This window comes from Notothenia coriiceps, unplaced genomic scaffold (assembly GCF_000735185.1).
Source record: "Notothenia coriiceps isolate Sejong01 unplaced genomic scaffold, NC01 NC01_scaffold00032679, whole genome shotgun sequence".
Taxonomy (NCBI): domain Eukaryota; kingdom Metazoa; phylum Chordata; class Actinopteri; order Perciformes; family Nototheniidae; genus Notothenia; species Notothenia coriiceps.
The window spans coordinates 550,507-565,653 of record NW_011365380.1 but is presented as its reverse complement, the minus strand read 5'-3'; the positions used below and the strand labels follow the sequence as shown (position 1 = coordinate 565,653).

Below are 15,147 nucleotides of genomic sequence, written 5' to 3'. Positions count from 1 at the left end.
TGCTCAAATAATCGTATTTTAATTGCAATTACGATAATGGCTACGATTACGAAAACAACATAATCGCAATAAAACGATAATTTTTGTATTATTGTTATTACTTTTTTTTTGTTTTTCAGTTGAATTATACTTAAAGTTCAGGGTAATCAACTGTTAAAAACATACTGTTCAAAAAATGTTCTTTTGTAAATGGATGTTTTCAAAGTAAATGGATAATCGTTTTTAATCATCGTGATATCAGTTATTGACCCAAATAATCGAGATTATGATTTTTGCCATAATCGAGCATCCCTACTCTTAGGCTCTCTCTGGTGTTTGATCAATAACGGCAAGCCTTATCATTTAACCTTACATTTTAAGGACCTTACCCGATTACATCGCTGAAACTGTTCATTTCACTATTGAAAGTTAAATATTGACATATAAATACAACGACTATAATGAATAACTGAGCATTGTTGATGTTTAAACTCAGCCTGAAATACAATTTATATTAAATAAGACCATGTTAGCAGAGTAAGTGCAGTGTCATCATCACCCCGATGATCCACAGTCCCAGCACGTATATGACTGATGCATTGATGTGATGAACTCTGCCCTCAGTAATGTTGGCAATTAATGATGCCACGGTTTCATGTGAGTACGTTCAAATAACTGCCTCAAACATGAGTTACTAACACTAAGACACAACGTAGTCGATTTTATTGCTGCGACACAAACCCAGGTACATGCATGCAGTGTTTTTATAGCATGTGGAGGAGGAGCGCACACAGCAGCGTCTTATGGAGAGAGTGACAGGAGCCTGCTGTAAAGTGGGGCACCCTGACTCAGCCTGCGTAGCCCAAATCTAGCTCATTTCAGTGGGAACTGCTGCTCATTACTTTCCCTGAAGTGTATGGATGAGTGAGTGGGAAGACACAATGACAAGAGGGAGGTCACATGGTTCATGATTGAGAAAAACACTAAGAGAGAGAGGTGGCTTAAAGCTGAGAGCAGAAGGCCTTTGGCTTAGTGCCTATGTGCAAATGACTGACCTTTTATTTAGAAAATAAGCAATATGTGCCGAACTGTTGTCAGTCTTTCTATGGCCAACCTTTTGTACCTTTGTTGCCTCTCTTTTCAGCTTTGAGGCCTCAGAACTTCTATTTAAGTTCCATACATTTTGTCGAGCCTTTGAGCTGAATCACACTCACTCACTTGTTTGCCAGGCCTCTGCATTTGTGTGTATGTCGACCCGTACAGAAAAGCATTGTTGGGCTACAGTCCTACAGTACTGCACATGCCCAATGCCCTCCGGGCCAGTAGACTTTCATTATCACTGGCCCCACCATTGTAACCACTGGCCCAAGAGCATTCGTCCAAAAAATCGACTCTAATAATGAAGAAAATGAACAAATTTGTTGCAATAGTCATTTATGCACAAAATACATTACTACTTGTACTACAGCATTTTAATCATCAGTTATTCCTAATTTTCCTCAATTGTTCATATTTTTGGTTTATTAAAATTATGATATTGTGGTCATTGTTAAAGAAAAAAAGGATGGTGACATTTCTGCTATGAGTATTATTATGTTTATAATACACTTTCTGCCTTCCTGTCATTAGGAGTTAGAAATGAAATGGTTATGTAATAGATTAGAACCTTCACTCTCCTAAACTTCTAGGATATTTCCCTATAGAGAACCGCAGTGACGCGTCCTAAAACCCGGAAGTAAACTCCTTCCGGTTCCTTTGACAAATATGCAATGCAATTTCTCAATAGGATTTTGGAAAATAGCTGGAAATAAGGTCTGTGGTTGACACACATTTAAGAGACGGATCACGTTTTGTTCAGCCGGATAATATCCACATGTCTACCCTACTTTTATAATTTTCTAATCATAAATGTAGTCGCCAGAAGCAAAATGCTAACGTTATGCTATAAACGAACTACAACAGGGTGCAACAGTGCTTCAACGTCACGCCGACTTAAGATCCATATTCAAACATACAGATTCAAAATTGTAGAAGTTGAAGCTTTTGTTTTAACAGTTTGCACGAGCGCAGGTACTTGCTTTCAAGCAGAACAGGGCAAACAAACTTAGCGGGAGTGTTTACGTCTTTGGTGTAATGACGTAAAACGTCCTCGACAACTTCTGTAGTCCTATTCAGCCACATGTTAACAACCATCGTTTTTCAGACACGTAAACTCTTCAGAAATCACCAGTGGGTCACTGCTGATGTATTTAATGTCGTGGAACAAAACGTGATCTGTCTCTTCAATTTGTGTCAAAGACGGACCTTATTTCCAGATATTTTCCAAAATCCTATGGAGAAATTTCATTGCTTTTTGTCGAAGGAACCGGAAGTGGTAAAAATGCTAACTTACTTCCGGGTTTTAGGACGCGTCACTGCAGTTCTCTATAGCGAGTATACCTTTAAGTTTTCTACTCTTCACTTACTTGTCAACATAGGTTGGCATTGATGTACAGAGCAGACATAAGACCTTGTTTATATTGGCATCATATTGAAGCCAACTCCATCGATCAAGCCACTGTTGCTGAAACTCTCTCTCCCTCTTCTTCTCATACTCCCTGTCACTCTCCTTTAACTCCTCCGGTGACTTTCTTTTATTTGAAGATTGTTTATTGCCCGGTGCTTGGCCGGTTCCCGCTGGTATTAAAAACATTTTGGCGAATGGTTAGCTGGCGCGAAAGTATTTAGTGAAGGCTCTGCAGCAAACAGCTGTTTGCTTTTCATCCAACCATGGCAACCGCCTCACGAAACGCTATGTTGTAGCGTTAAGAAACAAAACTATTTAACAAAATTGCTTGTCAAAAATACCAATACCAAAGGACAATGTCATTTTACGTCTTACTGTTTTATTCTTTTATTTTTTTTAAACCAATATTTGTAATGGCCCGAGCGGGCAAGTGGAAAGTACGTTATGCTGGCCCGGGGGGTCTAAATAGTGCTTCCGGGCCAGCGGGCCATTTATAATGTCTAGCCCTGCATTATGTCACTACGGGGGCATAAGGGGACAATGGGGCTATTGTTTTAGGTATAGCCATACCCATATATCCCCCCTCTTTGGCATATGCAAGCTATCTTCTACTGGACTGTTTTTCTAGATTCAGGTGCTTTCAGCTCCAACTGTAATACGAGTAAATAGATTTTCTCACAGCAACATGTTACAATACAGGAGGTGGGAAATGTTGACCCAAACCCCTATTCTTAATTTAAGTGTGGTTGTCAACCTTGTTCCTGTAACAACCTTCTGTAAGATGATCCATTTTTCACCCTATAGCTCAGCCAGTTTAGCATGTATTTCAGTTGCAACTAGCATGTGTACCACATGAGTCTCTACAGGCCTCTACGCTGCAGGGGAAGGTTGAAAACAGCATTTGATTTCCATAGTTGACCGCTGGTGTTGATGACGAAGAGAGTCTTTCGATAACCAGTCTGCGTCCATATCCATCTGGCCACATCAGTTCCACATTTTATCAAGGAGCTTGTCCCAATCTTGCACGGGCTTTTCTCTCTGATAATGATGTACAACATTCTCAAGGGCACCATACAAAACATGATTCAATAATTGTATTTTTCACATATTCATTGCTCATAGATTATGTGCTGTGAAAAGCAGGGTAGCATAGTATTGAGGATGTGCTAAAAACTCGCTAACACTATGGAAAACCATGGAAATCTTTTATATACCTATGTTGTAATACAGATCTTATACATTATAAAAACGAAGACAGTTGGAAAAAAAAATCACAATCGTACAGCATCTAATCTCACCACCATGAAATAGAGTACTCCAAGTTATATTTAAACCCAAGTGTGAGTTTGTTAAGCCATCCAGTCAGTAGTAGACAAGATTAGACGATTTAGAGGATCTCGCTCCATGGGGTGAGAACTTTGATTCAGACTCCCACTGTGTAGACTGGGTCTCATGTTCTGCTTTGTTTGGGTTGTGTGGATTATGGTTCTTACTGTTGTGTAACATTATAAAAGGCTTCAAATCAGGCTGCTGCTTGTTTGACTTTGTTTATGGCACATGTTAAGTTTTACTATGCCACGGTGCAGCCAGTATGATTTGCTAACAGACTATTTATTGCTCTACTGTAGTGGTATTGTGCTTATGGAACCCATGGGAAAGTGTTTGACAAAGTTATTATGTTGCAGTTTATTGCAGAATATACTTCTTTATTGTTATGAAACTTCAGATTCTTCTTCTGATGTCTTACTCAAAAGTGTACATTTTTAAATGATTTGACCTTATTTCAGCGATTAAGGATCTATAATGTAAAGAACGACTAGAGTAGAAATAATTAAGCAACGTAGGAAAAGGTCAATAACAAGTAAGTCTGAGAAAAGTCCTGCACATTGCTGTTGCTCGAACACATGATGATACATAGTCAACACTTCTCAGTCAGTGGGCAAAGACATGTATTCACCACCTTATGCCTTCTGAACTTTAGTTTCTTTCAAACAAGTGGAGAAAACTGCATTATTCAAAAGCTTTCCCTCCAATTTGTATGCACGCACCAGACTTTGTGTCACTGTCAAATGTTTTGGGACTTTGCCTAATATAACATGATAACACTTGTTTCTTTTGTTGCAAGTAATCAATCTACTCTCTGTCGTGATGTACGGTGATTAGCAGTTGTTTCTTCCTCCCAAACAAGGCAACAGTGTGCTGCCCGGTGCCATGCTGTGTCTGTCTGGACACTTCAGAATCAGTCTGGATGGTGCTGGGCTCCAGGCACAGTCTTCAGCTCGGTTGTATTTCATTTTGCTCTGCCTTTTCACAGCCACTCTTTCTCGGCTGGTCTGTAGTGTCAGTGACAGGTATCCTAGTACCTCGTTTTAGTGCACCATTCATTCAACATTTAATTTTCCTGGTTTTTAGACCTCTGAATCACTGCAAACGTCTCTGAATAGTTGAGTGGCTCAAATACACTCAGCTACCAGTTTTTTATGTGCACATACCTAAAACGAATGGAGTCTGATGCAACAGTCCTGCAATACATCCTACCTTCATGAAGTGAGTAATGTTCAGTCTCTGTTGAAACTGTTATAGAGAGGTGTTGACTCAAATGTATGGTCATTGTGACAGGTATAGTGCTGTTTAATTATACTGTGTTAAACAGTGATCCTGCCTGGTGTTGTTGCCTGAAAATATTTTGGAAGGGGCAGTTCTTTGAGAAGCTAGAAGCGTTGCCGCGGTGGTGTGGCAGGCAGACCGTTGATGGAACAGCTGGTAGACTTGAGGGAGGGAGAACAAAAGGGTAGAGACAGGAAGGAGCAGAGGAGTAGTCAAGGATCTGATGAAATGTAGTTTCAGAAGAGGAAGGGGGAGGAGAGTGGGACCGACAAAAAAGGGTGGCGGGCACTCGCACTGTCCCATGTTACATGCTGGAATTCTAGAACCCACACGAAAAAGGTCACAGTGCAATCAGACATTCTCTTTGTCCGTCTGACTGACGCTTTTGGTCTTCCCACTCACCGAGCTTCAGCTAAAGCACCAACATTTACTGGTTCCGGCTCCTAATTTGTGAATATTTGATGGTTTACTTGTTCTTCTTAAAATATTAAACAAATATATTTTGTCTGAACTATGGTCTGAACAAGGAATTTAGAAATTGTGATAGGGTGATAAAATAGTGATGAGAAGCGGGTTAGAGGCGTGATTACTGTATCCAACTCTACTTTCTTACTTTTCAAACTAATAATCTTCAGCCCCATCTGACGCTGTCTCAATTTACCTCACAGTAAGGACTTTATATAAAAATCTTTAACATATGCCGTAGTACCCCCGAAGATCTTTAAAAAGGTATTAATGTGTAAAAACTGAAAGAATGACATTATTTTAATTGATGGAGAAACTCATTCTCTCTTCTAGTTTGAGCCTGAAGGAAAAGGCTAAGGTGGTCATTGTTGCTGAAATGCCAACATTTTCTATGAATGCTTATGCTTTCCCTCATCATTTGCATCGGTATCTGGCAATCTGAGAGCCCATAACGGTGCTTCTTGTGTAAATGTGAGATGCCCTGCGATGCTATTTGTGCTCCTGAACTTGCAGAATCAGTTTCTCCGTTTAGTCAAAGGGAAGCTTTCCCCTTAAGTGTTTTTCTTTGCTAAATACAGTAGCCCTTTCTTTGCCTAGCTCGGATAAATTCCCTTTTCAGTCTTGTACCCCACAGGGATGACGGTAGTTTGGGTTGTTCACTCTCATATGAGCATATTGTTCTCCTCCAGAAGAGCACTGACAAAGATTGAGAAAGATTAAGCCTAGTTTGGAAGCAAAGCAAATTTCACCACCACTTATTGAAAAGCAGATTTGGAGTGGTGTGCTATGAAACACAGCAGCATAGAAAGGACTTTGAATCCTGTCTATGATAAAGGTGCAGAACCAGTGTTTACTTTGGATGGATGATGGTGTTATCCGGGTCGACTATAAAGCATTTACAGCGCTTGTGATTTGTATTGTCCTGCTGCACTGATGGATCATAAACTATGATATACTCTACTCTGAAAGTATTCAAATGTTAAAATACAAAGGAATCATGTAAACCAGGATAAAATGATGGAGAACTCGATGAGAGTTGTACGAACAGACGGGTCAATAGCTCTTAGCTACAGCTTCCCCTCAGACCGTAACTCTATACTATTTCAAGGACAAGAGTAGGACATCTAACTGCCCCCTCCCCCCCGCCAGTATGCATCAGAGCTAGTGATGCAAAATGCAAGACTACTGGATGCTTCTACATTAAGTTCAACTGTGTTGTTGTTAGAACTTTTGGAATTGTAAAGTTAGATTAGAATTCACTGCCACATTGTGTTTTTGAATGCCTCTACAACCTCGTATATGTAAATTGGAGTGATCACATCATACAAGAGAGATGTCTTTTTTGAGCTGAGATCTTACGGATGTTGTGTGTGGTTTTAGGGTTGCAAGTGATAGCAGGAATAAGAGATAAAAAGTGTTCCTGTAGTTAAGTGCCATGTTTTCTTATGTTCTAAGATAATTTAAATGTTATGAAAGAGTGTATGAGTATATTTTAGTCTTAATAAAACTGTACACATAGCATGTTTTGTAGGGGAAGTGAGAGTGCATGTGTTTAGTCTACCCATACATAAGTTTGCACATTCATACAGTACAAATGTGTACCGTAACCGAAAAGGGTTATGCATCATGTTTGTTTTTATTTCTAAAGGATAACAAAGTCTTCAAGCAGCTGGTCCAAGCGCTGTTGCTTCTGTGCCCCTGCCACTCACTCAGTTACTCAAAGCCTAGTATAAGTGTACAGATGGATTATGTTCATAATGTATAAATGATTCGTCTGAAACTACAGTAGGCCAGATTAGGACATGTTGACTCAGTTACATATAGTATAAGAGATTAAAGCATTAGTCCTAAATACATCAATTAAAGCAGCAGGGTGGGGATGAGGAGGGTTAGTCCCTGTCCTTGAGGAACAGACTTTATCAGGATCCAGGCTTTTCCTCACCAGGGGTGCTGTCCTTTATCTGACCTAAAGTCTGATCCTCCAATGGGGCATGTCTCTCTTAGTAATACTATTAACTCAGACGTTGTAAACATGGTTTTTAGTCTTATCTGTACACAAAAATAAGTAAAATAGTTGTTTTTGTTTTGTTTAAATAGTTGGTGGGATTTTTGTATTTTCATTGTTGTTTTGTTTGATACAATACTACCCAGTGCAGCAGTGGGTGAGTTAACATGTGATGAAAGAAGTATAGCACTACACTCAGTCAGGGAGGGTGTTAGAAAGCCCAGAACCAAAACAAAGTGTTCAAACTTTGTGCAACCGACACATGCACAGGGCTCCCCAGCGAGTCCCCAGGGCTCAGCAGATACTATGATGCGTGCTCCAGGGCCATAAATCCTCTTTGTGTGGCTGGTGATCAAGCCATGATGTAAAGGAGCTTAGTGGCAATAGACAGACACAAGCATGGAGCTGCTATCCTGTTGGCCGCGTGTCAGGTGATTACACCCACAACACACACGGGAGAGAGAGACGGCAGAGGAGAGGTGGAAAAACAAAGAGGGACATTGACATGGAGAGGTAAATGAATGGTGACAACAGAGAGTGTTTTCGACAGAGAACCAAGTAGAGACAAATCTGAGGTTTTCTGAGTGAAAACACAACCTGGGCCTCCTGCTGCCCCACACTGTTATTTGAAAGCAGGTGCTGCATATATGGATGTTTTCTGGCAGCAGTAAGGTTATGTACCGTCTTTGAGTGTTAGCATTTGAGAGGTAATATGGTGAAAGAAATGCCTATAGGTATTTTACAATTGTTTTTATTTTATCTATAAAATGTCAGAAAAAACACATTATTGGGCGATGTTTTTAAATAAAAGCAAAAGATCATCAAATTTTCTGAAGATATAATTAGAGAATCTGTGTCATATTTGCTTGAGAATTGATTGAAATTATCAATCTATTATCTAAATAAATGTATTTATGTCAATCTAAAAGGGGATTAATCGACTAATTAGCATTGGTAAGGTACTCAACTGCTTTTTGCTGTCATCATTATTTTGGCAGCATGAGTAGATTATATTGCGTCACCCTTTGTCTTTTTTCTGAGCACTGGTGAGGTCACTAGCAAATGGGGGAGAGCTTATTCTGGGCATGTCTGTCTATACCAGGGGTGGGGAACCTTTGGCCTCCGGGCCGTATACGGACCGCGAGACCATTTGGTACGGCCTTCGAGGTAATATATAAACACACGCAAAAAATTAAAGAAATCTAAACCGCAAAAGAATTAAACAAGCGAGGGCCTGTTTTTCCTGGCCACGGTCAGGGTCCTTGAACACAACACGAGCCTAACGTGTCATCACGTGGTATATGTCTTGTCTGACAGGGGTGCAGTTCTGCCGGAGAGCACCAGAACGCCACTCCGGGACTTCAAAAATTGCAGTACCCATAAGGAGCAGTACACATGTCGCAGTTTTTGCGTGGCTGTGTCTTTAGTTGAAAGCCCAGTGGCGATCTGTTCATCTGTCATACTGATCATACAGTCAATAACTTTGTTGTTATTAGCATCTGGTTAGCTAGCTATGCTAACGAATATAAGAAGCTTTTTCTACAACCAGTGAGGTAAAGGCACATCTTTATATGATCATTATAGTTATAAAAAACAAGAGAATAAAGGAAAAACAGGTATAAAATACTATATAATTAATAAACAAGAATACAGTTTGAAAGGGGAGTTATTTGTAAAATATCCATAAAGAAAAATAAAATCTGCTTACAGTTCTGTTTCATCTGGGTGTTGAGAGATGTATCCATAGATCTCCTGATGTTGCTCTAAAGTGCACCAGATTGATGCTTTTAACTTCAACATTTAAAAAAAAATCTTCCCGGGGGAGCATGCCCCCCGGACCCCCCTAGATGAGGTTAGGTCAACCCTCCCAACTTAAATCATGTTCACATGGATAGGAAACTAAATACATTTGCACACATCTTGTGTCCATATCTTTCTGTTTTGGTGGTCATTCCACAACCGTGCATGTGCATGCATGCGTGAGTCATGGTAAAATATCTGGGTTAAGAGTTTGCTTTTTCTTTGCACAGCATGAAAGAAAGGCCAAATGAATGGGATGTGATTTTAGTATTTTTAAGCAGAGGACAATAATTTGTACGGCCCTCGGGGGATGTTGTAAAAATTGAAATGGCCCTTGAGAGGAAAAAGGTTCCCAACCCCTGATTAAGAATGTATCCAGAGTCAGACTCAACGTAAGAGCTTGTGCCTCTTCGGGGGATGCTAACATTTAAGCATACAATTTATTCTTTACTTTTCCATCTTTATATGTAGAAGATATGACTTACCTCCGTCATGTTGTTTCCATAGCAACAACAACTTCCTGTCAACAGCGTAAACTCACCGGTCATTACGGTACCATCATTGTGGTCAATGACCAAACCAAAACCGTGACACCCGTCCAGCGTCTAGTAACGACCTTTTACTTAAGGAGTAGAGGGTATCTCGAAAAGTCGTCTGCCTTCGTACATCACGAGATTTTAGAGAACCATGTGCGACGTAAATGAGACCGGAACTAACTTTGTGTCACTCGGTTGTGGTCGTCGACTGTACCGAGGGTTTTGGTAGCGCTGACACCCTTGAAGTGTGACCTAAAGTCGGTGGCAACCTAAAGCGAGGAGAGGTCGGGAAGAGGTCTGAGACCGCGGAACTGAAGGTTTACTTTATGTTTTGAACGAAAGCAGACTTTCTCCTGGAAACCTGCGTGACACGTTGGACAGGGTCACGACAGAAAAGGAATCGGGTTCAGCCGTGCGGAGAAGGCAACAGAACTCAAGTCTCACCGAACTGGTACCTTTATGCGGTAACATCGGTAAAGGGCCTGTGGCCAGACACTTGTCACTGAAAACTATGGACCTGAGGTCGAAGTCAGGTGACAGAAACTTCGAGGGGGTTTAAGACCTTCGCTGAGAAGAAGTGTTTCGACAATTCCGACGCCAGTAGAGAGAACCACACGTCGTCAAAGGACGGTGTAAAGGGGGAAGGTTGTCTGAAAAACACCTACACGAAACTTTGACGGTGAGACACTTGTCGAACGAGAAACTCTTTAAAGAAAACACACAAATGGGAGGACTACTCCCACAAGTTACTAGCTCCAGGAGACCTGGTCGTCAGTCTAGCGTCAGAAGGGTATGAACACTAAATCAAATGACTTGGTTCGACTCACAAGAAGTTCCGAGTCCTTTGGGAAACGGTCCACAAAGCTCAATTAATCTGCTAAGTTCAATAAAGCAGACTTGTGGGATTGATCATATGAAAAGTACTATAAGATTATAAATCTCTTATCCTATAAACTCAAAAGAATTCGCATACGGTATTAGTCGTTATAATTTAATTATTTTCCGAAACGTTATAAAGTCAACTAACAATTACTTAGGTCTTACATACTGTAAAACAAAAAAAATTAACCGAATGTCTTGTATTCTTGGAAATGTGTTATAAGAATTAAAAGACTGCTGTCAGGACATATGACGTCCCCCTTTTTTTGCGTTACAGTCAAAAAAAGTTTTGGCACGTCGGGATGTGGACCGGCGGAGGATTGCCTCCACAAGGTCCGTGCAAGTCGACCCTCCTCTTCGTTCCCCATCGAAATCCTGGTCCAACTTCCTATAAGAGAAGCTACCGGACCCTCGCGGAACCCTAAGGGGTTAGTCTCGACGACCAACTACACCGGCCCTTTTCTTTCAGGAACCCGGAGAAGACGAACCTTGACGATTTCGGGAGGCCGCTGGGCTGGGTGCCTATTCGCCCTCTTTCTACCTACCTGACCCTACCTACTTACCTAACGACGGTAGCGCAGTCTTGTAGATCGACATTTTCCTTGAGTCTTGTGGTGGTCTGCGTATAGTGTTTTAGTCAGAGAACCGTCTACTATATGACGGACAAGGACGTTTGGGCTAGGTGAGTGAAGTGATGTCCTCTGCGACAATTTCACTAACTAAATATAACGTTATACAAACTTGAGAGATAATTGGATCCCTTATTTAGAAAACAGGAATGTAGGATATATTGTTGTCGACCCTACAACCCCGTCGGGTATTTCTCGTGGATTTGGTGTGCATAAGTCAAGATGGTGATTTAATACATCAAGTCTTAACTTTTGAGGTTTCATAGTATCTTATTTATAATTTTACGATGCATGCGATAGGACAATCACAAATGAGAGACAGACAGAATAGACGACAGGGGAAGTTCCGCGGAGACAGTGTGACAGGGCTTTAACTGTCGGTCTACCTGTGTTCTATTTCCCTTTACCAAGTTTAAACCGAGACTAGCAATTGTTGTAGCCCGGTAAGTACTCGGTTGTTGTCCGGCTTCGTTCATGCTACGGACGTCTGTCGGCGTGCTACCGTTGGGCTGTGGTGTGTTCTTTTATACCAGCATCTGAACCTACTAAAATCTTGGTCCCCACCCCTTGGAGGCCGAGGACCCGCGCAGATGCCGGCGTTCTGGTAACACTACTGCTTGCGAGCTCCATTAAATATTTGTGTTCGTTTTGTAATTCTTTAGAACAGGCGTTTCTTAATTTGTTCCGCTCCGCGGACAAAAGGACCGGTGCCAGTCCCAGAACTTGGTGTTTGTGGCTCGGATTGCACAGTAGTGCACCATATACAGAACAGACTGTCCCCCACGTCAGACGGACTCTCGTGGTCTTGCGGTTGAGCCCTGAAGTTTTTACGCATTGGGTATTCCTTCGTCATGGTACAGCGAGTCAAACGCACCGAACACAGAAATCAACTTCAGGGTCGACCGCTAGACAAATAGTAGACAGTATGACTTAGTATGTCAGTTATTGAAACAACAATAATCGTAAGACCAACGATCGTCTACGATGCTTATATTCTTCGAAAAAAGATGTTCGGTCACTCCATTTCCGGTGTAGAAATATACTACTCAGTAATAATCAATATTTTTTGTCTCTTATTTCCTTTTTGTCCCAATATTTTATGATATAAATAATTATTTTGTTCTATGGCAAACTGTTCCCCTCAATAAACATTTTATAGGTATTTCTTTTTTATTTTAGACGATGCAAGACAAAGTAGACCCCACAACTCTCTACATAGGTATCAGAGGACTACAACGAGATTCACGTGGGTCTAACCACGAAAATTGAAGGTTGTAAATTGTTTTTTTTAGAAGGGCCCCCTTCCGTACCGGGGGCCGTGGGGGGATCTACTTCCACAAAATCCAGTTGGGAAGGGTTGAATTTAGTACCAAGTGTACCTATCCTTTTGATTTATGTAAACACGTGTGTAGAACACAGGTATAGAAAGACAAAACCACCCAGTAAGGTGTTGGCACGGACACGTACGTACGCACTCAGTACCATTTTATAGACCACAATTCTCATCACGAAAAAGAAAACGTGTCGTACTTTTTCCGGTTTACTTACCCTACACTAAAATGCCATAAAAATTCGTCTCCTGTTATTAAACATGCCGGGAGCCCCCTTACACATCATTTTTAACTTTACCGGGAACTCTCTTTTTCCAAGGGTTGGGACAAATCTTACATAGGTCTCAGTCTGGAGTTGCATTCTCCGAACACCGGAGAAGCCCCCCTACGATTCCGTAAAATTCGAATGTTAAAATAAGAAATGAAAAGGTAGAATATAACATCTCTCTATACTGATGGAGCAGTACAACAAAGGTAGTCGTTGTGTTTTGAAAGGACAGTTGTCGCATTTGAGTGGAAGCTTTATTTTCGGAGATTTTAATTGTCCTTCAAATTGATTTAATGTAAATTCTACATGTTGCGTTTGCTTTCATTTGTTTTTGTTACATAATAGGAAAAGTCAAGTGTCTTGTGTTTAATCCAATGTAATGTATTATACAAATTGTACTAAAACCAACACGTTATTTTGTTGGTCTCTTCACTTTGTAGCGTGTGGGCACAGAGTGCGAGGACAAAGTAGACGAATCTTATGTCCATAGTAGTGTGCGATGACTAAAGCTATTCTCGTAAACACTAATTAACACTACCTCGAAAACCTCAATGTGTGCGGGAGTACACCTCAACGAGTCCGTCAGGACTTCCTTCTAGGATGATCTCGTCTCCGCACACATTGAGGGTTTCGAGTTAGTGTTAATAGTGTTTACGAGTATAGCTCTTAGTCCATCGTCCACTACTATGGGACATAATTCGTCTACTTTGCTCCTCGCAACTCCGTGCCCACACGCTACAAAGTGAAGAGACCAACAAAATAACGTGTTGTTTTAGGTACATTTGTATAATACATTATTGCGGATTAAACACAAGACACTTTGACTTTTCCCTATTAATTGGTAACAAAAACAATGAAAGCAACGTCAACATGTAGAATTTACATTAAATCCAAATTGAAGGACAAATAAATCTTCCCGAANNCGCGGAATTCAGCCTGGGCACACACACAAACTCCCAGCCAGGCTGCGGGTGTGTGTGTGTGTGTGTGCCCAGGCTGAGTTCCGCAGTGTCTCGCAGACGGCCACTGGGCTCACAGGGGGGGGGCAGGAGCTCCAACAAGCCGTTTAGGACAGAGAGTGAATACACATACTATACAGAGATGCTGTATGAGAAACCAATGTGAGTTTGGAAAATTGCACAATATAAATCTATTTTAGTAGACCTCAACAATGGAATTATGATCAGTAGAAATGGCCATGACATGGGACCTTTAAAGCTGCTGTAGAGGAAAAGACATGGTGGCACTTACAACGGGGTTCTTTGGGTCAATTTTTAAGACTTCAGTGAAGGATGCGTGTGCTTCAGTGTAGTTGTTCTGACTGAGGGAGACAAAGGCCCTGGAAAACACACATACACAAACAAACAGTTAATACATCAACAAACAGTAATGTGTATTGATCATATTTGTGAAATGGAAAAAAACCTTGTTTATTTCAACCATGCCATGTTAAAATACACATCAAATAAATAAATTGATATACTATATTAATGTATTATTATTACATATTTTTATATATTAAATCTATAGGTCATCTTTCTAGAGACATGTAGAGCCGCTTCCTAGGCAGAACAATGCTAGGCTGCTATGAAAACATGCTAGCTAGTGGGATGTATTTTATGATCCAAAGCTGTCGTTAAAATCAAGGTAATTCGGTTGAAATATCTTAAACAAAAAAGCTTTAAATTGCTTAAAAGTTGAGGTTAATACGTTTTACAATAAGCAGAGTGTATTACAGAACATAAGGTAAGGCAACCACAATGATCCTTTAAGTATCATCTATTAACTACAGCAGGACAACTCTAAAGCATTCAGCCTTTTATCACATATGGGGCGAAGCCTGCGAGCTAGTTCAGGCAGTCAACTCGAGCACCAATGATACATTAACACGTGACACACCTTGTCCCTCTTACAACCAACCAAACACATTCTCCTAAACATGCCGCTCTATTTAAGCTGCCAGGTCTTCCTGCCTCTGCCTCGCTATGCTGCTGCTGCCACTGCTGTGTTCACTTGCTATTGCTACGTTCATGTTCCTGCTGCTCGCCTGCCCCACCACCACCTCCCCAGCTCCACCCCAGCTTCCACCTGTAGGCTCGGGGGATAGTTATCTAATCATCACTCAATGTTCTTTGTATATCT

At 40.9% G+C, this 15,147-nt stretch overlaps 1 protein-coding gene across 1 annotated transcript in view; it reads left to right on the top strand.

The window, feature by feature from the left end:
* The first annotated feature begins 12,588 nt into the window (after positions 1-12,588).
* Positions 12,589-15,147, top strand: part of ctif (CBP80/20-dependent translation initiation factor) — a 34,838-nt gene continuing 32,279 nt past the window's right edge. The window contains exon 1 of the mRNA XM_010789252.1: positions 12,589-12,656. Within this exon, the coding sequence (XP_010787554.1) occupies positions 12,589-12,656 (68 nt within the window). The remainder of the gene's footprint in view (positions 12,657-15,147) is intronic.